The 27,139-nt window shown below is 43.1% G+C and overlaps 1 protein-coding gene across 6 annotated transcripts; it reads left to right on the top strand.

Annotated features, from left to right (window-relative positions):
• The first annotated feature begins 389 nt into the window (after positions 1-389).
• tex2 (testis expressed 2) lies at positions 390-27,112 on the top strand. Of its 6 annotated transcripts, none has more exons than XM_046415944.1 (14): positions 390-1,293; positions 1,799-1,995; positions 2,236-2,329; positions 13,171-14,926; positions 16,249-16,449; positions 17,528-17,891; positions 18,572-18,861; positions 19,788-19,931; positions 20,079-20,178; positions 22,251-22,371; positions 22,962-23,078; positions 23,380-23,589; positions 24,087-24,207; positions 24,940-27,112. In XM_046415944.1, exons 4-14 carry the CDS (start codon positions 13,196-13,198, stop codon positions 25,087-25,089), a joined length of 3,549 nt encoding a protein of 1,182 aa, XP_046271900.1. In that variant the 5' UTR covers positions 390-1,293; positions 1,799-1,995; positions 2,236-2,329; positions 13,171-13,195; the 3' UTR covers positions 25,090-27,112. The 6 variants fall into 6 exon arrangements, with proteins under 6 accessions (XP_046271900.1, XP_046271895.1, XP_046271896.1 ...); XM_046415939.1 differs by having other exon boundaries at positions 391-1,293; positions 1,799-1,974; positions 22,956-23,078; XM_046415940.1 differs by having other exon boundaries at positions 391-1,293; positions 1,799-1,979; positions 22,956-23,078.
• Positions 27,113-27,139: the final 27 nt, after the last annotated feature.

Genomic DNA, 27,139 nt, shown 5'->3' with positions numbered 1-27,139 from the left:
CAGATTGGCAATTTGCACATGAAGTCAATCAATCATTTAAAGGAACTTGGGATCCATTTTACATGCTAACTACACAATACAGTCAGTGCTTGTTCTTGTCCCACCTTAACATTAATGTAAAAATATTCACTATGTGCAAAAATGGTGAAGGTTCACTTTCCACCTAATCCATGAGGGGTTTTTAAATAATTAATTTTGCCTCAATACATTCACTGGAACAAGAAATGGATCTTGCTCCGGTCACAAACCGATTCTCCAACCTCTACAAAGAAAAATAAAAATAAAAAAAAAATCAGATTTCCTGTCAAAGACTTGAGATTTAGGCCTCGCTGTGGCTGGAGCATCAGTGTCCGCTAGGTGGAGCCCTTCGACACTCAGATAGGAGCTGCACTTCCTCGTTGCTGCTGAGAATCATCTCAGAAACATCGATCGACATTTGTAGATCAGTCAAAGCGGGTGATCTGTAAATAATATTTTACAGATGAGTGAGGAGGGGCGCGACTGCACAGACTGACCCCCATGTGCCCTCCGTGGAGATGCAAGACTCGCGTGAACCGTTTCCCTCGACGTAATCACGTCATCCCGGTAGGTGGCAGCCTGTCCAAGTGAATATAATCAAATGAAACGATCCGAAATTCGGATGGTTCTGCCGGCCACCAGAAACACTGTACACCTGGTGGATGTGATCAGGCGGGTACGTTGTGTTACTTTGTAGTTTTTATTTTAAGTCGTGACTGAATCTACAAAAGGATAAATATCCGGTTTATTTCTGAATTACTGTGTTGTCACCGGATGATCACTTGGGTAGTTTCAGCCTCAATTAAAGGGCGTCGTTAGAGCAGTTTGTGGAGGGGGACCCGCGTCTTAACAGGCATACTGCAACGCCGTGACGCAATTCATACTCTCCTGCTGCAACACGGTGAAATATGAATCACCAGAGCGCCGACGGTGGGATCTTTGGGCGTAAATATCATTTTAAATGGTGAGGAGGGGGTGTGGCGCGGACCGTCTCCCATTCACCAAAACAATACACGCCCAGAGAGCTCGTGCAGTCGGGGCGTAAAAAAAGCCGTGCCGGGGATCTGGTCACTGTGTCTGCTCTCGGACTCTCGCTGGGTGCACAGACCAGACACCCCGCCAAGCAGCCAAGCAGTCAGCCAGCCAGCCAGCCAGCCCCTCGGCGGCAGCCGGACGTACCTCCGACCCTCTGCAGGCTCCGGGCTGCGAATTAAACACGCCCCGAGCAGGGATCGCATCACGCAGATTCAAAGCTTGGATGCAAAACGAGCTAAGGTAAGATTAAAGGTGAGCTTGCTTTTTTTGTTTTCTTTTGATTTGTCGGATATTGCTGTGAGAATCAGCTGTAAGGTCCATGGATGCAAAAGATCCAAGCTTCATTAGGACACAAACCAGCGCAGAGCTAAAGGTGTGAGGATGACAAAGGAGGGAGCTAAAGCAGCTGCAGCTTTGAGTATTTTGGATTAGGTTATTAGTGCTAATAGAACAGAAATGTTCCTTTCCTTTTACGGCAGCCACATTTAATAAAGCTGTCAGAATGTACACGGCACAGCGCTGTGTTCTGTGCTTCACTGTTAAAGCACATTTCTGTGGCTGCTTTAGATTTACAAGCCTCACTGTGTTTGGATCGTGTTGCCTTTTACAGCTGCTGCCATGTGAACTGTATTTATTCCAGGAAGTGGAACTGTCCATGGAGACTGCTGTGAGCTGTACGGGTTTAGATGAGCTGCTCAGTCCTCTCTCCTCTGCTTATCTCTTGGTTTTTCTTCTCGGGGAGCAGGCCTGTAGCATCACAGCCGGCACGACGGTGATCACTCCTGACTTTCACCTGTGTGTCACCTGATTACACCAACCTGTTATTCCGGGGAGAGACCGCTGCAGACCTTGGCAACACTCAGACCATTTAGGGGGAGCTTCTGCCTGGTGTCCTCATGTGAACTGGTTTCTCAAAGAGCTGTAAGGTGGCTTATAATACGGGTGTGTGTGCAGATATGTTTAAAAATTGCTCCCATAAACGTTCTTTAGAAGCATGATGTTGTATCTACCACCTCACACCCACTCACCGACCCTTATGTTTCCACTCATGTTGTGGCTGTTCAGAAAGCTTCGTGCTAGACACGAGTTCACAACATCAGCACGAGATGTCACGTTTGATGGATAGCAGTTGTTGTAAGTTGCCCATTGAATAAATGTGTCTCCCTGCTCCTGTGTTTCTAGGGATGTTAGCACCATGATCCATGGCTGTGGTGTGTTCAGTGTGACAGTGCAGATTGTGTTGCAAGAGGAGATTGAATGCCTCTAAAATCTCAAGGTAAGACTCCTCCTCTATTGACCTTGTGTGTGTGTGTGTGTGTGTGAGAGAGAGAGAGAGAGAGAGAGCGAGCTGGCACTGCTCGATTTGATCCATGGCCTTGACCGGCCATAAATCTCATTGGCATCATCCATCTGAATGTAAAGACTTATGTTTGTATACATGTTAACATTTTCACATGCTGCTGTTCTGGTTTCTTTGTGCCAACATCTGTGCCCCACACTGAGGTGTGTTTGTAGATGAAAGGCGGGGCTTGTGTCAGCAAGACTAAAGGGAATACTTTTTCTCTTAATTAGACTAATTGCTGTGAGGGTAAAAGCAAACAGTGGTAGCTGAACCATCTGAATAAGCTGTTGTTTCTGGATTGGGGGAGGGCACACTGGAAATGAACAGAAAGTACAGTATGAACTAAGAAAACGTGTGTGTTTGTGAAGGTGTGAAAGCTGAGGATGTGATTGGATGTGTCTGTGTTGAAACCATGTGTCTGTTTGTATGTGTGCTATGTGTTATTTCAAAATAGGAACCAGTTTTAAATCTAAAGTTTTAAGAAGTTAGTTTGGTAAAAAACAATCATCAGGTTGCACAGTTATGATTTAATTATTCTGAATATGACATCCCAAATTCAGATAGACGGAAATGAGAAAAAATTGTGTTATATCCAATGCTTGTTCTAATCCACACAAGAATAAAGTGCCAGAGGTAGCTTCTGTAGCTCACTATGCATTAGATTTCTACAGTAGTAACCAACAGGGGTATTGCTCCTGCACAGGTAGGATGTCAACTGAGCATGATAAAACAATATATGTGTGCAGACTCCTGGAGGTAGGAAGATTGAGCAGCAGGTGGGGAATTAGACTAGGGAATTGCATATGGGTATTGTTCCTGTTAGAGGTTTGACAAAAAAGTTTGTGCATCGCAGTGTGCCTTGTAGCACTTTCACTTTCTAATTTCCTTTTCCAGAGAGGTAGTTTATCCTCAAAGGTGCCATTAAATCAAAGGTTTCTTTGATTTAACTCTGGCTCTGGATTGCTGTCTTTAAGCTGCTCTGACTGGGATGGAGCTACATTTTGCCAAAAGTAGATAGAGATATACTTTTCTACAGGCGAGGTAGTTCTGGGCTCTTTTGGTCTTAATTTAGTTTCTTAACTTCATGCTGCGTTCACTGCTATTTTAGACATTAGTGTGCTTCCAGCTTTGTGGTAAATGTTGAAAAGGCCCTTTTCTGTTCCAACACGACAACATGAATCCCCGTGCCCAAAGCAAAAGTTTGAAGTAATGGTCACTGCCCAACCCCATCCGACACCTTTAGGATCAGTTTCACCAAATGCCAGCCATTTCTTATTGCCCATCATCAGAGTGTGTGTATCTGTGGTCCGAGTTCTTGCAAAGAAGCTGCAGAAAGTGTATCTTTGCTTATACATTTTGTCTTCGAGATAACAGACATGTAGCACAGTTCTGGCAGAAAAGGACTCCCTCACACATATGGATGACTGCATCCACATGCGCACTATATGTGCACATTATCCTACACAACACTTAATGCTTAAATGGAAAAGCCAGCGGAGCAGCCATCGGCGCCTGTCACTGCGAACAGCCACAAGTGTCACAGCTAATAGCTTCTGACGCTGCCATGATTCTATGTGTGTGTGTGTGTATGCGCTCATGTACCATTCATCAGGATATTGATTTAAAGGTCCAATGTTTAGGATTTAATGGACCCAAGTCGTCGTGGTTGCAGATTGTAACCAGTTGAACACTCCTCAACACACCTTTGTTTTCCAAGCCTATAAGAGAACTAAGCTTGCTGCTAAAAACACAAAAGGTCCTCTCTGGAGCCACTGTTTGGTTTGTCTGTCCTGGGAGGCTTTGTGCTTCCACTAAAGAGAAAGAGAGACTTTTGGGTGGTGCTTTCCTCTTATTGCAGCTGTCCTACCAAACAGGAAGTTAACGTTAGTGAGAGAAGAGGAAGTCTTGTGTTTACCAGATCAGATTCAGAGATTGGACATGCGCACTGAATGTACACACTTGGTAGGCACACACTTCACTCAGTATGCAGGCAAATTATATAAATGAGCTGGATGGATGTAGTGCAGTTTAAGTGCAGGTTAACATACACGCCTGCACCTCACCCTTGCCAAACCAAAACCAACAATTTTGGTAATAAGTATTGTCTGTGTAGATAAAGGCTGGTGTGTTTTATTCCGCTGTGCTGAAGAGCTTCATTGTTTTTGGCACACGTTAGTTAGGCATTAAATTTTACTGGATGACATGTTTGATGAGGGAACTTTAGTTTATTTTCACTGAATACCACATTCAATGTCCTGCTGCTGCGAAAACTCACCAGGGCACGAAAGGTGTAATAATCCGTTGCTGAAAATAGTCCCAGACAAATGTGCTATTTTCTCAGTTATTTTTTTTAGCTAAATTTGTTAAAAGCTACAGTGTCCTACTGTTTCCTTTAACTTTTTATTTTAATAGCTATTTGTTCCTCACACCTTCTTGTGGCTCCAATGGGCGGTTTGTTGCGTTAGTTTTGTTGTTTTCATGGGATTTGCTGTCTGATAAGTGTGCCAGAATAGTGTGAACCGGCTCTCATTTATCGCCTGTGCTGCTGACTTTGTGTGATCATGTAACTAATATGCTAATTCTGCTCAGTGTCTGTGCTGATGCCTCTATTGTGTGGCACGTCACTGTCAAAAACGGGGAAATAAAATAAGCCGATTAGATATTTTGCGCTGCTTTCAGTGGACTGGAATTTTCTAATTATGATGTTGGTCTGGCTGGCAAGGCCTTGTTCAGACTCCCAGTCCAAATCCTCTTTTTTTCCCTTTTGTTTGGCATATCCAGATTGATTTTTAGAGATTCTGGACAGTAAAAAAAGCACATGAAAGGAAAATTTTGGAACTCCAAGTCACATTTAGATGTGATTTGAAATGCAAATGAAATCGTATTTCAGATTGCAGATGCGTCTCAGTCCGGATGCGCTGGGTGCTCAAATCCGATCTGCAAGTGTCACTCGCAATGCAACACACAAGGACGTCGTCCAATACGGTGATGGAAGAACATCAGAGCATCTGATTAGATTTCATGCTGCTACTTGCAGAGCAGTATGGAGGACAACCCAGAATAACAGTCTGAGGACACACTGAAATAAATGGTCTGCTCCTCAGCTTGACAGCGTGATTGTTTGGAGAGAGTGATGGTAGATGGAGGATGCTTCTGTATTGAAAAGCCAGAGCATCAACTCCTACTGTTTCATGGCAAAACCTTGACAATTTAAAGTAAGATGGATCACTTATTGTTGGTGGTCATACAGGGTAAAAGCATAACAACATTTTTAACAATAATCATGATCTGTAAAAACACTCATACATGCAATCACGTCTTCTCCCTCCATCACGCCATTCATCATGTAATTGGGTGGATCATGACTAATACTAAACCCTCCAGCAGTGTGCGAGCTGTCAAGCAGCTTTTACACAGATTATAAATTGCCTAATATATTTGGATGCTTGTTTTTTTGTGTGTGAATGTGTTTAGTCAGGACTGTGCCTTCATCTACCTTTTGATGTCTAAACTGTCAAATTGGATTAAGCGGCGCCAGACATCGATATTTATCGAAGTGGAGCGTTAAAGCCATATGGCACTACTTGAGCAAATCAGCAAATTGTGATGAAGAAAATGAGTACATTTATGTCTTGACACTCACAGAGAAGATCAGAGTCAACAGCTGAAGTTGTCAGGAGAAAGTGCGTTGATGTTGATAGCTGTAATTAGAAGTTATTAATTGATCAGGCACGCTTTCATCTTTGAGAAGGTGCTCCCCGATACAGCTAGATGATGTACAAGCACACTTTCTCTCCATCTTTCAACCCTTTAAAAGAGGAAGATCTGAGCCTTTTCTGTTCTTTTTTGTGCTTTGGTTTAGCGCCTACGCATCTTGCACACACACACACACACACTGAAGATGTTGTGTTAACAAACACTCCACACACACCTAGAAGACCAAGGTTATACAGTGAGGAGGAGCTGCCCAGCCAAACAAAAGGATGCTGAGATAAGTGCGGAACAAGATGAAAGCTTCACTGTTGGCATGGCAACAATCCAATGATCTGGATGGCGAGGTTTGATGTTTGACGTGTTGATGGTGGATTCCGGGTTAGGGAGAGATTTAAAGAAAACCGGTTTGATCCAGCACAGCCGTATGAGTGCTTTATTGTTGTTTTTGTTCTTGTTGTTTGATTCTCTCTCTCTCTCTCCTGCTTTCATTAAGAGAGGATGGCATGATTCACAGCACTGACGCTCATCGTCAAACCTCTGCTCAGTGTTTCCCCTGATGCCACTGGAGCTCATCGTGCTGCCAGTCGATGTGCTCACACCCTGGAGCGGCTCCGTGCACCGTTAGCATGTTCACATGTGCACGCGTGTTGCTGCTATGCAAATGTAACAGGCTCATTGACACACAGCACATTAATATTGAGTAACAGGCAGCCAATGTGAGTATGATGGACAGAAGAAAAGCGGTTTGGAGCAGCGACATCAAAACAGTGTGTAAAGCCTGATCTTAAATGATCTTTGTCATTGAATAGGCGTGCTACTAAGTTAGGAAGTTTTACAAACTTTTACAAACTGCACACTTTTATTTTATGTTTATGACGTTTAACCTAAAAATTATGTCATCAGCAGCTTAATTTAAAAAAATAAAAAACTCAATCAAGCCATAACAAGCAGAGACCACCGTGTGTGTGGCCGCTGTGGAAAGAGGAGTTGTGCCCAAAATTTTGTTATTGTGCCACTTTTTCATCTTTTTCTGGCAAGTCAGTGATCTCCCTTGAGGTTTCTTTTTTTTCCTCCATGCACACCCCTTTATTCATCCATCTCTCTGTCCTCCAGTAGTGCTTTAGGGATTATGGACTAACACCTCAACGGCCCCCGTCAGAGCCATTTTCAGAACTGCTGCTTGTGTTGCTTCCTCACTGTCAGCGTCAGGTCAGACTTTCCTTCTTTGATAAGTAAAAGAGGGTGTAGCTCTGCCAAGGTTTCATCTTGTAAAGATGACGTGAGAATGAAACTTCTTCTCCTCGTCCATGTTGACCTCTTGCTCCAATTGCCACATTCTATTATTGTAATTTCTCTCCTTCCTTCCTTGCTGTGTTTCTTTACATAACTATACAGTATATCTGCATATGTAAGAGTCCTGTAAGTGCATTTGGAGTGACGAGGGTGCTAATGATGACTGGGACCAGTGTTCCCTGGGGAGGGCAGTGAAGCATGAAGAAAAGGCCTGTGGTGTGTTTACCTGCTCTCTACTGTCATGTGACTTTGTGTCAGTGGCCTGCTATGCGCTGGGGGACAAACGACTCTTCTCAGCCCTTGCTTCTTTCTTGAATGTTTGCCCCTCTCTACCTGCTTCAGGTGCTCTCTGCTCATTACAGGCAACTACTCCATGAGACCAAAGAGCGCATTCCTCGTGTGTGTGTGTGTGTGTCTCCAGGCTGTTAGTGTTAATTGACTGCTCTGTCAGCCTCGCTCTCTCTCTCTCCGTCTGTACATCCTGTGTTCGTCTCCTATCTCTCTGTCTCACCCGATCTATCTTCCTGCTGTCACCCTCCCCTTCTTAAAGCCTTGCTGACTTGCTTCTTACTTGACTCGCTCTCCATTTTCCTCCTGCCCCATTTTTCACACTGTCATCCTCGCTGTATGCCAGCCTTCGTTTCTTTTTCCTCTTCTTGCTATTCTGTTCGATCTTATTTCTGTGGGAATTTGGCATGCTAACTTAACATCCTTCAGCAGATATCATGTCAGTCTGTCCCCGACACCTGCTGACATGTCCAATCACATCAGAACGCTGTTACCTAAAGAGACGTTTTCTGTAGTTTGGGATTTTTTAGCGCAACCCAGGAACAAAGATTCTGGCACAGATTAGGGTTGCCTGAAATGGACAGAATGGTGAAGGTGATGGTGAATTCTCAACTGAATACATACAGCAAGCAAAATCCAACAGAAATATCAGAAAAATGTAACATGAATATGTAACAGAATACCAACAAAATATAACATGATGCAAATAATTGCGCTTTGAGATTTGCTCAGCCCGTCATTGCAAGACGTTATTTATTTATCAGTTTATAAAAGCCAAAAATCTCAGCGGCTGCTGAAGTAACGGTTGAGTCAGATATTGATCCATGACTTAGAATAACGCCCACAAATAAAGTTTTATTGTGGATATTTTTTGCTTAACGACTGTAAAAGTCTTAAAGGGGAAAGCAAGTTTTAGGCGTTTAAGTCTTTAGCTCTCTCCTCATCTGTTTTGAAGCAAGAGGGTTGAGGCTTAATTAGCTGCACCCAGGATCTGTGATGACCTGCTTGTGTCCAGTTGCATTGTGGGTAATGTAGGCACCTTGTTTTGGCAGGGGAGAAGGATGTGTAGAATAAAAAAGACATTATAGCTGGTTCTACTGCATTGATTGTGATCTTTTTTTATCTCTCTGTCTGGAGTCAGGCACTGTTACAGGATTGTAGTGCTAAATCAGTGGTGTACTCCTTTAATGTACCTTTAACTTACTTTGATGTTTTTATTTTGTTGCTGTTCATTTATACTTCTATTTCTTCTGTGTCCGTCTTAAGTTTTACCTTCGTCTCTCATGCTGTACATGCTGTTATGCATTATTCCACTGTGAGCATATTGGTAGGTTTAATCTTTGGTTCCCGTTATTTAAAGGCAACCTCCATGCGTGTCAATTCAATGAGGAAGCTTAAATGAGCAACTGGTTAACTTAGCTTAGCGCCAACAGGTGCAAATTTTACCTTTGTTGTCTTTATGCTGTATGCTTTATGCTAACAGGGTGCTGGCTGTTCTCTCCACCAGAAAGTAAACAACTGTTTTCCCCAACATGTCTTCAAAGCTTATGCTCTATGTTCACTACACTTGTGCAGACATGTCACCTGACTTTCTGTTATCCCTAACTCTAACTTTAACAACAGCCATCTAAATGTGAAAACGTGCCCCAGTCTATCCTCCCTGGTGTCATGTGACTCTTGTATAAGGACAGTGGGTCCCCACAGGACAACAAGGAGCCTAATTAAACTCACCCCTCCCACTCGACACACACCTCCTCAGGGCCTGATATTTGTCAGGGTGTGTGACAGTCCAGAAGTATCTACCCATCCATCAAATGCGGAGAGATGAGAGGGAGACCATGTGAGTTGGAAAAGTAGGGACATATGGAATCTGCTGCAGCATCTGTCAGACCTTGTATATCAGCTGCAGTGAAACAAGCAGAAAATAAAGGAAACTTTTGAAGCACAATGAAAGGTTAGCGCTTCTGGCCTCTTAGAAATTTGAGTGAATTTGTTGTTCTTAGTGGCCCTTTCTGCTTTGTGAGAAGACGCGTGATATGCTGAATTTGGCACATGTTCATGTTAATGGTGTCAGTGTATTTCGAGTTGAAGCAGGATTTGGGGGAGGGAAAGGATTATAAAGGGGGGGTAAGGAAATGTATCCACTTGTGGATGTCTAATATTACTGCAACATTTCTTAATGTAGAAGTAGCAAACAGCTTTTCCTTGCCTTGCACCCCCTTTCCCAGTGTGTTCACCTTCTTGTATCAGTCTGTTACCCTCCTGCTTTTAACCTCCCTCCTCTCCTCCCTCGTCCCCGGGGGGTCTGGCTTTAGCTGATTAGAGTGGCACTGCTTGCTTTGATTAATTGGATGAGTCTTGTCTCCAAGCCAGACTCTCCTCTCTTCCTTTTAGGCTTTTAATGGCAGTGGCGCTTTGATGAAAGGAAATAACTAAATCTGCGGGTGTGTCAGCAAACATTGTGGGGCTACAGGACTACACGTTTGGTCATCTGTGTTATAGCTCTCATGAAGCCTAAGATTTTTTGGGTTGCAAGAGCCAAATTTATAGCACTACAAAATAATTTAGGTATCTTTGAACTATGCAAGAAATGTAGCAACTTAATGTTAGCCTCGAGCTTACATGTAAGCATTTTTTAAACAGAAAATATAATTAAGACTGCAACTAACAATTATATTTCATTATCAATTAATTCAACTTTCAGTTCAATTTATTTATATAGCGCCAAATAACAACAAAAATTGTCTCATGACACTTTTCGATTAGTGCAGGTCTAGACCAAACTCTTTAATTTGATTTTTGGTACAGAGAGACCTAACAAAACCCCCATGAGCAAGTACTTGGCCAGGAAAAACTTCCTTTTAGAAGGCAGGAACCTTGGAGCAAACCCCAGCTTAATCTGCCGACCATTTTCTCGATTGTCTAAAGGTCGTGAAAAACTTGTGTCATTACCTCAGAAAACTCAAAATGACTTCTACAAATTGCTCACGCTGATGATGAGTCCAACACCCAACGATATTTCAGTTGCTGTGAACCCTGTATGCTTGTTTCACACTTTCAGTCTAGACTTCCTTTCCAGTTGTGTTTTAACACTCAAAGTACACAGACAGGACACATTTGACACAGCAGTTTTAGAGGATGAGGTTTAGATGCTGTGTCTCTTTTGTCTCTATGCTGTGTCCTCCTAAAACCTGATTCCAGAAAAACTTGGAACCATCCTCTGTTCACCCTGTTGACCTCCACAATGTTTTAGTTCGTCCTTCAGGCTTTGATGACAACAGCCACTTCTGTCTCGCCACTTAATTGTCTCCTCCCTTCTCTCTCCTCTTAACACTTTCTACTGCCTGTGTCATCTTCCCCATTTTCACTCGCCATCTCTGCTGTCTTTAAGTGAATTCCACTTCAAAAGCCTGTCTCTGAAAGGTCGTCTGCAGCTTCTGCAGACCCCCCTGAGGCTCTTCATCTTTCTTCTTTTTGTTGCTCTTTTCATGTCTCTCTTTCCTTGTTTTTATTCGATCTACCAACCGTGCCCGTAGCACAGCCATGGTAGAAGCAACACACACAAAATGACACACACAAAACCCATTGTAGCACAGCCAAGTAAATGGCTGACTGGGAAAGTCAAATGCTCTGTTATTTCATCACCGCAAATACAATCTCTGGAGATGCAGTCCCAACCGGAGGGGCCCCAGGGACATCAGGGCTTTCTCAGAAATGCATACAATCATATACACTAACTGCATTGTTGTTTCCCTCTGTCCCTTCTTTTTCTATTACAGGCCATTTATGTGAACCAGCCAAAAGCCAGAATGACTCTGTGCGGCGTGTCTGTGTGTTTGTGTTTGTGTGCTTCATTTGCTCTGCCTGTTTGATGAAGCTAACCAGAGATGATGGACTCAGTGCAATGTGGAAGAATAAACAAGCAGAATAACTCAATAACAAGTTGAGGCCTCATTCAGTGAAGTCACCGCATGATGAATGACTTTGGTTCCACTGTGTTGAGATTATACAATAGATGCTTTGTTCCTGTGATCAGTGGAACCTAACAGCTTCTTTTTTTGTGTGATTATGTTCTGCATATTGTTATGATTGGGTAGGAGGAAGGAGGGTTTGTTATATTTATGTATATCCTAATATATATATACTCACACACACACACACAAATGGGTTTTGCATGTGTCATTTTGGGTATAAATGTGTGTGTGTGTGAGCATATATATTAGGATCCTGTAAAGCACAGAATACATGACAGTTACATCATTAATGACTAAATAACAAACACAACAAATGAAATGAGCAGGGTCAGAATTATCTGAGTTGTCGCTTTTGTTTTTTAACCACATCATTTTAATCATCCGTTCAGATGTGTGAGGTGAAGGATGTTGCTTGTAACGATGGACCCACCAATAATTATCATCTGACCCAGCATTTTAGCATCTTTCAGCTCAGTGTTTTAGTTTAACAACTTAACTACTTTGGTTCATTCTCACCGCTCTCATTATCACCTTTTCCAGCAGCAGCAGCACTCTGAAAAAGCTCTGAAAAACTGACAATATGCTAACATTCACAGCAGCAAATGGCAGACAGACAAAGTCAGTGACTAGCTGGTGAACATAATATTTGGTCTGCAATGTTTAGGTGGGTGGTGTGTTTCAAAGAACATCAATATGATTTCCAGAATCCCTGCAGAACACTGCATTGTAAACACTTGATTAATCTTATTCATTGCACCTGTCAGTGGTTTTAATGTTGTTGCTGATAAAAAAAAATAAAAAATAAAAAGGACCTCACTAAAGCAGGAACTGTTTACTGACACATCTTTCATGTCAACTTTAGATGGTGATGATGTTGTGTTCTCAGCTTTGTGCTTCCCCTGAGTGGCCCAAATAATCAGCTAATGCAAGTTATATTATTCAAAATAATTTCAAATAATAATTTTCACCCAGTATTGATGATTTTTCCATTCATTAATCAGAGTAGTGGCCTTCACTTTGTCTGTTTATTTCTCATCTTCCTCACCTCATAGCATTTGGTCAGCTGCAGTCTGCCCCTTGTGGAGGGTGGTGTTAAACACAGCCTTGCTCCTCAAGGTGCATGTGCTCTGAAGTAACCTACTGATCATGTTACCATAGTGGGGGCTAAGTGAGTAAGTGAGTAGAATGTTGGTAAGACAGAGACAGGTCAGACCTTAGAGCGATTGGGTCTGTCAGCTGCAGCCTTGCATAATGAAGGATAATGGATTGGGGAGCATGGACATACCTGTTCAGTCTACTCACTTTAGGGTAAATAAAGAACTGCGGCTGTTCTCTTTTGAGTGTGTAGAGCATGTGGAGACCTGTGAACTTATTTCATCATACTGCTGATTTCCAGAGCTATTTCTCAACCTCCTTCCTAGCATGGATGTCATGTGCCAATGGTTCAGTGTTTCTGTTGTTTTTAACAGTGTATGTCTTCTGCCTCTGTCTGTCTGTCTCTTCCAGGCCGTGAGCCCCGTGCAGGGTGGTGATGAGCAGTCAGGGCAGCAGCAGGGGAAGTGGGCAGCATGCTGACTCTCGTACCCCTCGCCATACCTCCGGACCCAAACTGCAGGTGCAGCGCTCCCTCTCTCGTGATACCATCACCATCCACTTCTCTGCTCTGGGGAAGGAGGAAGATGACGAGGAAGAGGAGCTCTACGGGGTGCCTGTTGGGTCTGCAGGGGGGCTTAAAAGTCTAGAAGCTTCAGCGGATGATGACTTGTCTGTGGCTACTGGCTTGGAGGCAAAAGAGGAGCTCCTGTTTGAATCTGCTGGTGTGGAGACCGCTTCAGGAGCTGCTGTGCTCCCCGTTTCTTCCGCTACCCTGTCTGTGAAGCCCTCAGACCCTCAACCACATACACCCTCTCCAGCCATGACTATTATCCCCACCTCCAACCTCTCCCACCTGAGTTCCAGCCCCCCTGTCAGCTCTTCCTGGCCCTCTGAACGACCCTCAGCCGGTCCCCCATCCACGAGCTTCAGTTCCTCCTCCCCTTGCAAGTCTGCAGCGCTGCCCTCTTCTAAACCTTTCCTCAGCCTGGTCAGGTCCTTGTCCAATGACGTTGAATCTCGAGAAACCACTCCTGCGCCTACCACTGTTGCACCATCACACACACGCCACCGTCACTTAATGAAATCTTTTGTTAAGTCTCTTTCCACGGACACTTCAAAGACTGAACATCAGGAAGGCCCTCTGCATCACTATCTTCATCACCCTCCACATCAGCAGCAAGTGCAGCCATCCCAGCGGCCTCCACCTCGCAACATGCAGCTCTTCAAACAGTTCTCCCAGCCTCGTTTGTCCTCCTGCCCCGTCACTGTCACTCATGCAGGTGGAGACTCCAAAACAGCCCCCTCTTCCCCCATCATGTCCCCAGATGGTAGGTCTTTCTTCAAGGTTCAAGAGGTGGAGGCTAGGATAGAAGACACTAAGCGGCGGCTTTCAGAGGTGATGTCAGACCCCCTGCAGCTTTTTAGTAAGATCATGGGGGATGAGTCTGGCGTGGGAGCCACTGGAAGTGCCACTCATCGTGCCAAATCGCTGTCCTCCAGTGCATCAGAGCTCAGTGGTGTAACAGCAGTAAATGGACATGCAGAAAGTAACAATAACTATAGTATCAAGGAAGAGGAAGGGCCAGAAGGGGAGGAAGAGGAAGAAACCCCCACAGGCAAGGGCCCTGACTCTGTTTTTTTCTCTTTCCCATCACTGGCCCCAGCCACAGCTGTCACCCAGGCCTCCTCTTCCACTTTCCCCAAGTCTCCTTCTCTCACTCTGGGCCGCTGCTCCATGTCAGCCCTGGTCGCTCGACAGGAAGACGAGGACTTTTGTGAACTGTACAGTGAAGACTTTGAGTTGTGTACAGATACAGAGACACCTGATGGGGATCATCCCGGGTCCCGTCAGCCCCATACTGGTAGTACTGGGTTGTGTAGTGAACTTGACACAGAGGAGGAGGAGAAAGAAGAGGAGGAGTTGCAGACTGTGCCTGTGACTGGCCTAATCTTCCTAAGTCAGTTGGTGTATTGGTATTTAGTCCTTCCAGTGCCACCGTATGTGTGTTCTGTGGTGCACGGGATTGTAGCTGGGTTCATGCTGGCCTTGCTGGTACTTTGGCTGTCCTCTCCCCAACGTTCCACATTAGGGACAAGCAGAGGGAGGCGAAGAATAGAGCCCTGGAATGTGGCCCAGCTGGATATCAAAGAGCCAGGAATCTTCAAGGTGAGACAAAGCATGACTTGGATGGCCAGATTTGGGCTTGTTGATATGACTTTAAAATGTAAATTTGTTTTCCCCAACTCCTTGTCGGCTTTTTTAGAAGGTGTCCTTACTTCACTGGCTCCAGGACTCCCGTAAGGTCTTGCTATGCTGCCACATTATCAGTTGCACATAAGGTGCATGTTTTGCACAAATTTACTCTTGTTCTATCTAGCTATAAGAGTCCTAACCTATATTATATTTAGCCTTACCGTATCAGTATGATATATGGCGAGTTCACAGTGCCTTGGGGAAACTTTTCTTTGTGAAAATGCCATACAGTTCACAGAATGCCAAATTATTTTGTTTACTATCAAACATGAGCTAAATTGTAGTAGGTAGGATTGTTGTCCCCACAACGCTTTTGTTGCAAGGTCTTCCCTTTCTCATGTTGACATCATTTTCCTTGCCAGACTGAATCACTGAAATTGGTGGAGTGGGCTGATTCAAACGTTAGGATCCAGACAATCCTTTCACAATAGCCAGGCACTGAAATGTTCCTTGCTGTTTCAACTGAATTGGCTTGGCTCAGATAGCCTCCTTTGGGACTGACATGGTGGGAGTTTGGATGAGAATTAAACTCTGTACAGCCTCATGGGGACACACTGGGGTTATGTTACACATTTTCTCCAGTGATGGAGATTTAGAGTTTAGATTTGAACCAAACAGTCAAATTAAAATATTATCACATTTGCCCCCTGTTCTCAGTTAACATGACTCAGTGATATATAGAAACTCTCACAGTTTGATGGAGTTATGCAAGTGTACTTGTATGTGTGTGTGTCTTAGTGAGTACGAAGCTGTTGCACAGGAGAGCCTTATGACTTGAGGGCTCAGCTGTTCCAAAAAAGGAGCTCTGTGGTTGTGCAGAACATGATACACACAGATGAATGATAGACCCCAGAGCACACAAGTGCAGCAGTGGGGACAAACTTTATTTTTTGCTTTGCTCTGAGGATCAACATAGAGTCAGTGTTTCAGATGCTCCACTTTATCTTTTGTTGTGTTGTATGCACTTAATGACATTGCACAGAATTTTGCTTTTAAATATAGTGCTATGTGATTTGATTAGAAATCTAGAAAGAACGAGTTCGGCTGATTTCTGTATGACTACCTATTGATCAATATCTTGGTACTTATGAAGCAGAAATCTCAGTTTTCTTTCATTTACACTGAACCTAACCTCTCTGTTTGTAAGTCTGATATGTGTACATGTGCTGTGAGAATAAATTTTGAGTCGTCGTCATTTAACACTCACTCTCTTCTCCATCTCCTCAATCTTTCAGGGCTGGATGAATGAGATCCACAGCTACGACCCGGAGATGTACCACGCCACCCTGACCCACTCTGTTTACGTTCGTCTGGAAGGCTCCGTCCTGCGTCTGTCCAAACCCAACCGCAACATCTCCCGCCGTGCCACACACAACGAGCCTAAACCTGACGTCACCTTCATCAGCCAGAAGATCTATGACCTCACCGATAGCAAGGTGTGGTGGCTGTGTGTGTAATTGGATGATGCAAAATGGAAGAGAGATGCTGAAATGCTTTGTCTTGTGTTTCTGCAAGTGAAATATGAGTGTGTCAGAGAAGGACAAAATGAGAGAGGGGCATTATTGTGCTAAGTGTGAGTGTCTCCGCTGATTCTCCACTGCAGCTTTGTGCTTAACAGATAGTGACATCAAGCACACGTCCCTTCATATTTGCCTTTGCCTGAGTGCATGCTTGCTAATAGGTCAGTGTTCAGTGACAAAGCCACTTAGAGTCACATACTGTGTGTAAACATGGAGTGAATATCACAGGTCACTGACCCTGTACACACAACTGTGTGTCCTGTCTATTTGTGTGCTGACTCGATGGTTTTGTATACCTGAAGGCAGGCCAGTAGTAGAAGATTCCTCACGTCAGTATATCATGCAGAGGGGTCATTATGGTTGTCCTCATCATGTAACTGCCCTACGTTCGTTCTTCTTGAACTTTGTGGCTCCTTCGCATCATTGTCATTATTGTGGATGTTTCATCTGTCTTGAATGTTACCTGCATTGCTGGATGTTGGATGGCACATAACATTTTCCTTAAACATGCATTCACTGTCTGAAGGTTTTACATAACTCCAGAGAACACAATCACCATATTTTTTAGCAACAATAAAATCTGTTTCATGTGTGTCAACAAAATTGTATGTACCAGGAAAACATACCTCACTGAATAATTGCAATAATGGAATCATAGCTACTTTCATCATTAACAAAATAAAGGACATGCTGTTGCATAGCTGGTCACAGACAAAATGAGCTTTGGGTTAGGTAAATATAAATACATAATAGATGAATCATTTGCATTTGTATTCCTGCCTGCATTTTTTTCCAGAATGTTTCAAGCCCCTGGTTGCTGCCACTTAAACCCTGGGGCAAGTGTGCTACATGCTATTTGTAGTTTCATTATGCTCTGCTGTTGGACTCACATTATTTTGTTTGTCTTCTTTTTGTGTGGGCGTTCTACTGCAAAAGCAACATCAGTATCTTCTTATCTTTTGATTATATGACCTTGGTCTATATGTCCCCATAGATCCAGCTGGTGCCCCAAAGCTTGGCTAGGAAGAGAGTCTGGAACAAGAAGTACCCCATTTGTATTGAGCTGGCCAAGCAGGAGGACTTCATGTCAAAGGCCCAGGGAGAGAAGCCCGAAGGTGGGGAGGACAAATTAACAGGGCTGGGGGAGAAGCTAGAAAGAACGGACAAATGCGAAAAAGGTGAGGTATCAGGATCATCAGAGGAACCCAAAAGACCGAGTTCTGGAGGGGGGGACCTGACAATCTACCTGTTTGGGAGGACGGGTCGAGAAAAGGAAGAGTGGTTCCGGAGATTTCTTTTGGCTTCCCGAGTGAAGTCAGAGGGGAGAGGTGGCAGTCTGTCTGGCATCTGCAAGAGTGGTGAGTTTAAGATTGAGTCGTGTACACTAACGCACACCAAGATACAAGCAGCCATGTGCAGTATATAGGTTTGTGCTTCTCTCTCACTCTTTCCACACACATACTGGATTTGCGCAGACGCACATCACTTCCCTCAGTCAGAATAGCCATTCTCTTGAGTATCTAAGTGCACAGCCATCAGATCTGTGCATAAGTCCCAGCTTAGGGACTGACAATCCCCTCAACTGAGTGAACAGATGAGTGTGAATGGGTCAGCAGGATTACATGCACAGAGAAACAGCATATTATAGCCTTGCTCTCCACTGTGGAATATAAGCCTGCAAGGATAAGGCCCAATTCAAAGGGAAACACTAACACTCTGTGGGTCCAGTGATAAAGGCTGTGCAGGGTGAACAGGATTACTGGAAAGATGACTTATATATCAAGCTGTTATGTGGATTATACATAGCAATTATGTTGAAAATTACTATTTCGGTGCTAATATGAGTCAGAGAGATGAAGTAGCATGTCATCTGGTGTGTTGCAGTGTGTTGTGAGGAACTAATCAAAAATAGATGCTAACTATCCGAAGTCATGAGCGTGCAATGTGTTTGTGAAATACGGTGCATTGATTGTATGATGCATAATTGTGTCACGTTTAACTCCCCTTACTACCCCGCCTCTCTTTGCTCCGTTTTTAGCCTTTTTGCCCTCCCATAGCCGCAGTAGCAGCACCCAGTCTGGTGGAGGCCTGGAGGCTGACAGCAGGAGCAGCAGCAGGGGAAGCCTGGAGGAGCTGTCTCAATCTCGCCAGAGAGAGACCTCCTCTGCCCTCTCCTGTGGCTCTACTGGAGGGATGAAGCAAAAGATGTTATTGGACTATAACGTCTACATGGCCAAATATGTCAACACCCAGGCACCACCAAGAAGCCCAGCTGCCAGTGACAGCCCTGGGCACAGCCCCGAGAGCAGCCCTAAAACTACCAAAAAGGTAGGAAACACAGGAATAAGTCCACTTATTTTCAGACGCCTGGACATGTCACATATAAAACACAATAATAATTAAACAAGCCACTGCATTTTGACTTAAAGTTTTTGACCACTAGAAGTGCTGTGGAGCAATGTTTTACTGAGTGGGCCTCCCTTGTGGTTGTATTGATGTCTGATTTGATTTGATAGTTGTTGGTGGTAACACACCAAATAACCTCGGCTATTCCACAACAAAGGTAACAAAGCAAAAGAAATTTATGCCTTTCTTTCAACACGTGAGCTGTATCTGGATACGTTATCTATAAAATGATATCGGATCCATTGGACTTTACTTTCACATATGCTGTTAATAAGAATTCTTCTCCATTTTGCCTGCATGTGATCAGATCAGGTTGTCAACAAACATAGCACGTTCCAGGTCAAGGAAATCAATGCCATTCGCGGACATCATTCACTTCTTGCAAGGGAAGACATACAGCTGCTAATACTACTTGTAGCTTTTTCCAGATTTACAAACAATAGGAAGTAGAAAGAGGCAGAGCTGGGTGACATGTTAACTTGCTTGGTGGTTTCACATCTTAAGAATGTGTTTATGCTGTATGGTTTGCATGTGCACCTTGCATTATCAAGCATTTTCTCATATTGACTAAATATTCTGAACTTTTGTTTGTTTACAAGAAAACAGTTTACTTTTTAATCATGTGGTCATGTCATGTATGGGGGACCCTATGACAAATTCTATTTATTTTTTATCTATTTATAAATGAAACTGGAAAGGCCATAGGCAGCTCACCAGCAAGCTTGTGCCTCATGGCCAGGTTAATCCAGTCATTTGGTCTTGGCTTTTCTAGATGATTCCTTATCAGCTCTTAATTTTGTGTCAAGAAGATTAAAGCTACAGTACAAATGTGTATGTGTGACCTTCAGATACGCAGGAGTTCAGAGGAGACTGTGGAGCCTGAGGCCTGGGTCAATGCTTTTCTGGGAAGGATATTCTGGGACTTCTTGGGAGAAAAGTACTGGGCTAATGTCGTCTCCAAAAAGATCCAAATGAAGCTCAGTAAGATCAGGGTGGGTACTGGTACTAGTTTGCACAGATATCCGCCTATGATATGAATGAATCAGCAAAATGTATCTGCATTCCAGTGTGATTAGCTCAAAAGATAGATTGGTTTTTTTTGTCTCTGATGTCTGTGTTTCTTGTATTTTTGTCTTCAGCTACCATATGTCATGAATGAGCTGACTTTGACAGAGCTAGACATGGGCTTTTCCATTCCTAAGATCCTCCATGCCTCCGCACCCTCTGTAGACCACCAAGGTAGGAAGAGTCGCTACGCTAGATTTGTTACATCTTTTACAAAGTGTTCCGGATGGTCCTCTACAAGAGAGATTTATTTCTTTCCTGCCATCAGACTTCTTTCCATTTTTCTGCTATCCCTCATTATAACCAAGGCTGTTTATCGGTGTCCCTGTTTGCCTATCTGACGTAATAGTGAGATGTACCCTCACTTTTCTTTTCCCTCGATCTATTTGTTTCTTTATTCTCCCTTTCCTACCATTCCTCCATCTATCCTAAGCTCTTCCTCTCTCTAGATTAAGACATTTCTTTCCGACCCTCCCTCCCCTGGAGTCCAGCCCCTCTGCGCACCTCGCTCTATTAAGCCAATTAAACTTAACGTCTTGGGTCCTTCTCATACATTACTGAGATATTGACTCACCCTCCTTGCCGTCTGCCTTGAGCCTCAGCAAAGGGACTGGTGCGACTCTCAGAAGCAATTCAGAGATGTGGGTTGTATTAATTCATACTGAGGTGGCTGGTTTGGGAAGAAAATGAGAAAGGATCAGGAAGGGGGGAAAGGGGAACAGATTGTGGGAGATGTGTTTCAATCATTACTGGTGCTTTTAAGCAGAGACTAGAGAAAAGGATGAGTGGTTTCTGTCCTAATATTTAAAAATATTTCAGGTTTGCCCAAGGACAGTCTAGTCTGACAATCTAATCTGATCTTGCGTCTAAAGATATAAGCATGACAATGTAATACCTTTTTTTTTATTTAGTTGAACGAGGCAGTCATGAGTCACTCTCCTGTCTGCCACATTTCCATGGCAAAGTCTGCAACGCTCATTATTGTGTTCTGTCTGAACCTATACACCCACAGAATTATACTCATATCATCAGTTGATCCCAGCTCATAATTAGTCTTTGGGGAATGACATCTCTCAAAGTGCTCTGCTGTAAACCTGAATGAACAGGATTTGCTTCGATAGTAACACACCCAATTTCATGTCTTGTGGATATTTCTTTTCTCCTGTGGTGATGATAAGAAGGAGAGTGCGAGTGCCTCCTGACTCCTTAATGCTGGGAAGGCATGATCTGATTTATAATATTAATACTGTGCTCCAAGAACCACTAAATGCACACAAGCTTGTGCAGAGTGGAGCTTGGCATTGGTGATTTAATTAAATATCATTCTTTTATTCAATACCAAAACATTGATGTTGCCATGTTTAGCATGACTATCAATTCTACTGGGCTGCTGATAAGATTGGACATAAAAAGGGACTGGGTGATTCAAGTGTTCAGTAGGCGTCTTCCTCTTGCAACCATGACTGTCTGTAAAAACTTGTATAACAGTGCATCCAACAGTTGTTGAGATATCAGCCAGGAGCAACACACCAGCAGTGCTGTCCATAAAACACTATCAGTATGGCTACAAGTCATTAATGTGCATTTGATGGCCAAGCAAGCCCCATAAACTCTCTTCACTATACTTCAACAATAAAACAATATACAACCAATATATTGCAATAACCTAGACTCAAGGCAATATGTCACCTCATAAAATATTGCTGTTATTATGATATATTTCCCAGTTCTCCGTAGAAACAAACACATGCATATGTCAGTGGTGCAGATAATAGCGACTGTCCCTCCTTTGTGTCTTGTCCTAGTTAAGACACTCTCTAATGTGTCCTGACTTAATGCTGTCGTTAAGCTTCTCTTTGACACTGCTGCCACACACATACGAATCAATGAACGTTTGTGGGGAGTGGAAAATGAGCGAGGCAGAGGATTAATAAACAACACTTATCAGTTGCAGGGGCTTGAATTCAGTGAACAAACAACACAGGGATCAAAATGCCTCGACTCCTCAGAAGTGTGATGAGTAAACAGGAAGTAGCCTGATGAAGTCAGCCAATAAACGAGGCATCGCTGCTCTAGAGCTGACCTTTTCTGTGTTTGTTAGAAGATCAGTCTTCCTGGCAGCTCTGCAAGGGACTTCACAGCAATTAGACACCAGGCAGGAGGTTCCTGTTTATTCACAGAATAAGGATGTAAAGAAGCATCATTTTAATGTTGAAATATTAAATATTAAAACATTGTCTGTTTAGGTCTGTGGTTTGATCTGGAGATCTCTTACACGGGTTCCTTCCTCATGACGCTAGAGACCAAGATGAACCTGGCCCGTCTGGGGAAGGAGGGCGAGGGACTCGGGGAACATGGAAAAGAGTGGTGAGGCTTTTGATTACGCTCAGTAATTTACTCCTTAACAGCTTGTAATGAAGCTTGAGTGTGATTTTTGTTTGATGTTTAACCAGATTTTGAGAGTGATTCTTCACAGCTTGTCTGTACTCCTCCATGTTTGTTCTTGCTATTGTTTTATAATACATTGTCAGTGAGTAAGCCAAAATAGACTGTTTGAAGGATTAACTTTTTTTGCTAAACTTACTGCTCTGAATTGGATGTTAATTTGGTAGATTTGCATTTTGAATTTTTTTTTTTTTCACAATTCCAACCCTTTTTCTGTTTACTCTTCCTCCTTTCTTTTAATATATTAATCCTCTCTCTGGACGCTTGCCACTATGGATTTGTTCAATGACTGGTGAGTTTGGGAATTGATGCCTGTCGCTGAAACATTTTGTTCTGGATTATAGTTCCTTTTCTTAAGTGAATCCCTGGAGATTAATCTCTCCTGATTTCTGTCAGCAGAGATGCATTTAATGGGATTTAGTTTTATTTGTTAATGGTTCTGTGTAAATCCATTAATGTCTGACTTTGCAGCAGTGAGTGTGTGTCTGTGTGTCTGTGCATGACAGGCCTAGGCCGCGGACATACTGCCTGGCAGACAGCGATGAGGAGTCGTCTAGTGCTGGCTCATCAGATGAAGAGGATCCTCCAGAAATCCTCAGTGACAAAGCCATTCTTCCTGGAGGCGAAGGGTGAGCAAACGTTTCTTTACAACAACATCATCACGTATCTGAACTGAAAATGGGCAGAAAGAGATTCACGCTGATGTGTTGAAGCAGAATGTTCTGCCCTTTTAGTCCACCCACCTACCCACTCACTCCCACACATTTGAAAGCTTGCTGCTGATTTAATGTAGCACCTAGTCACTCCCCTCCATTCTGGGTGCTGAGTAGCAAGAGATGCTGTTATGAATAAATAATGAACCTGACTCACTCCTTCCCTCTTCTCCTCCTCCTCCTCCTCCGCCTTTGTTTCTATAATCTACTCACATAGATATGTGGGAGGCCACAGGCCCAGCAAGATCATGCGCTTTGTGGACAAGATAGCCAAGTCGAAGTACTTCCAGAAAGCAACGGAGACGGAGTTCATTAAGAAAAAGATGGAGGAGGTGTCCAACACACCCTTGTTGCTCACTGTGGAGGTGCAAGATTGCCGCGGGACGCTGGCTGTCAACATCCCACCTCCCCCCACGGACAGGATATGGTATGTTGACTTCCAGGAAGGATTGCAATCAAGACTGTGGAATACAGTCAGTGAATCCTGGCTTGTGAATGTAACTCAGCACCCTCTGCTGGGCAAATACAGACATGCATACAGTGAAAGAATGAATGTGTCAGGAGTCAACTAAATATACACAACATTTACGAGAATGAAGGGACATATTTGAGTAGTTTCACTGTAGATTTTCAGTGTTACAAACTTATGTACATGTTTGCTTTGCAATTATAATTCATGTCTAACTCATCTAATCATCCTAATTAACCTGATTGACTTAATCAAATTGTATATTTGTGTATATTTTCAGAATTTTCACAGATTCCACAGATATACAGCATCATCTTTGTGTAAAACATTTCCTCAACAAAGTGTTTGGTGTTGTAAAATTAGAGAAATGTGTTGAATGTAGCAGAATAAACAAAAGATGCCTGTTTTCAAGCTGCCAGTAAGTTTAAACAAGGGTGTTTCCTCTCGGCTGTCAGGTACGGTTTCCGGAGTCCACCTCACCTAGAGCTGAAAGCGCGGCCTAAACTGGGTGAGAGGGAGGTCACTCTAGTTCATGTGACAGACTGGATTGAGAAGAAACTGAATCAGGAGTTCCAGGTATACACTGAGAAAAACTGAAAACTGTGCATGCAAACGTTGAGTCATAAATGCAATTTATCTACATTGTCAGTATAGTTATTAGATGATGTAATATCCCATGGAGTTTAATCTCAGTTGGCCATATTGAAAGGCTAAATGTTTTCTGAAGGACAAAGGGAACGTTCCCCCCCAGACATTTTAAGGTGAGGGGCTAGGTGATAAAAGAGGATTAATTTATGGCTGCCCCCTTGCATGCACTTCAAAGCAATGTGCCTGTGGCTTTTCCACACCCCTCATATATATATATCCAAAGTAATGATACGCCTGCTGCTGGATAATTGCCCTGAGGCACACCTGCAAACTACCGTGTCCTTGTCAGGTCTTCCACACATCTATCTACACACGTTTATCTCTGCCTGACTCCTCAGGGGGTTATTATTATACCCCCCCCCCCAACCATGCCTTCAGTAAAACACAGTGCTGCAGTGTGCACTGAGGCCTCAGTGTTTTCCAAATGCTGGATGCAGATGGGGTGATGCATTTCATTTTTTTCCTCCAGTTCTTCTGAACAGATATAGTCTCATGCCTCTGTCTTTATTTGCTATATATTTTAGGTCAGAAAAGCATATTAATCTGTGGTTTCTGTCCCATTACCTTCACACTTGTTTTAAATATTTGTAATTCAGTGTCTTCCTCTTTTTATTGTTGAAATTATGATGACTTTGTATTTTACTGCTTGTCCTCCTGCAGAAAATATTTGTGATGCCAAATATGGATGATGTTTGGCTGCCCATAATGCACTCTGCCATGGACACGCGTTCAAATGCCAACTTGGTTACTGTGACAAATGATGCCTTGAAGGACCCAGAACCAGAGGAGTCTGAGGTCTCGGACATGTGAAAACTGCTGTTCAAACAGACGGACATTTTATCACCATGGCGATAGGACAAGCGCCCGCCCCCCCTCTGACACCCACAGGTACAGAATTGGGCCAGGCCAACTCTTCCAGTATTTTTACCCATGTTTCAGTCCCATTGTTGCACCAGTCATGACGTGCACTCACAAAACTGGAAGTGTTGGACAAGCTTGTGATCATCTGTGGTAACTACAAGTGGTAAAGAAAAGGAAGAGAACTGCGACTCATAGATTGTCATACAATCACACCATTTTATTTGTGTGATTAATTCACTGATGAAATACAACACATGGAGCATTTCAAGGCTGTTTAACAAGTGTGAGTGGATCGACTAATAGCCATCAGATTCAACCAGGAGAACCATTAAACCTGTGATGTACAGCTGCACCAAACACGCTGATTGTAGTGTTGTTGTGCGACATCTCCAAACTGGCGGTTTATTGTTTGCTATAACTTCAGAAGGAATTTGAGGCCACTGATGAAGAGCGTGTATGTCTCAGTGAGCAAATATTTGAGGGAACGGAGACGATTTTGCTGAAAATCCCTGCGTCAGTTAATACGCATTTCACAGGGATATCAAGACCCATTTACCGCCCATCCACACTGCTGCCTGTGCCAGCTGCCTGGCACTTAAATGCAAACACATCTATTGCACTGTGTCCATCGAAGATACTGGGTCAGTTTAAATCCAACATGGGCTCTGTCATACTGTACAGTGTGTATGCTTTTAATTGTGTGGTAGGTGAATTAAAACATATCTGCAAACACAGCAGCTGAACATTGCCTAGGTCTGATGAATGTATGCAGCTCCATGGCTGTGCAAGGAATAGCTCATTCAGTGACGACATGCTTCTTCAGGACACGCTTCAAGACTTCTTTTCATGTTATATACAGAGTTGAGCAAAAGTAATAATTTTGTTTCTATTGCCAAAGCAATCTTTCACTCCTCCTTGAAGGCTCATGTAATGAATAAATGGTGACAAATAAGCTATTGGTTTTCTTGTGTTCCCATTGAGGCCACTGAAGTGATGTATAGGTGAAGTTTGCATATTTGTAGCTGGAAATATGTGAGATATGGATGTAATCTGCAGGGAGTGATTTTTTTTGGGGAGGGGGTGTTGCTAACATTAGAGCAACTCCTTTGTGAACATGGTAACGCGCAGAATTTTTTGGTGAACGGTGGGAACATACCCTCTCTTCCTGGTTTATTTGAATAAATAACTGGATATTAGCCATATTATTTCATGTTGCCAGCTGACATCCAGCTAATGAATGCTCTTATTTGTTGAATTCTTTATTGATTTGCTGTTGTTTCTGTACTGTACACATTTAAGAGGAAAAATCACAATAAACTCAAACAGCAATTTTGTCAAGTCAACCAGCTGCTTCACAGGCAACTGTTATTTGACATGTTTTATGTTCATATGTGTGTTGGCAAAGCGTATGAGGCAGAAAGTGCCTTTAAAATAATCAAACATTCCTCCACAGTGAGTCACCACATTTGTTGCATCAGTTGGAGACTGAAAGAAAAAATGTCTTTGTGCCATTACCGTGTCTGTTAAGACATGCCCCGTCTTCATTTGGTTTTGGTGTTGTTCATTTGCACAGTGATGAAAATATGAAACATTGCTGTTGTGTTCAGTGATGTCACAGAATGTTATGGTTCTGATCGTTGTGGGATCAATAAAACCTTTTGCTTGGAAAGAATTTCTGCAACTTGGTGGTATGGTTGTAACAGGAGGAAAAATTACAGAACATCAGATGGTCATTAGGCATTCAGATTTCGGATTTTAAGACGTTTCTAAGTTGTATAAAAATATTGTTAACAATAATCTGATGATTATTTTTATCAACTGATAATTTTGTCTTTAAGAAGGTGAGAAAACTTGGGAAAATTTCATTACATTTTCTCCAGATGTCTCCAATGTCTCATTTTATCCATCCAACACTCAGGTGCTCAAGTTACAAGAGGCGCTTTCAATTTTTTTGTAAGAAAAAAAAAAAGAACTGATTATCAATACCGTCGCTAAACAG

This window comes from Scatophagus argus, chromosome 16, assembly GCF_020382885.2.
Source record: "Scatophagus argus isolate fScaArg1 chromosome 16, fScaArg1.pri, whole genome shotgun sequence".
Lineage (NCBI taxonomy): Eukaryota > Metazoa > Chordata > Actinopteri > Scatophagidae > Scatophagus > Scatophagus argus.
Note: the sequence above shows the minus strand (reverse complement) of the source record. Positions and strands in the feature narration are given on the sequence as shown.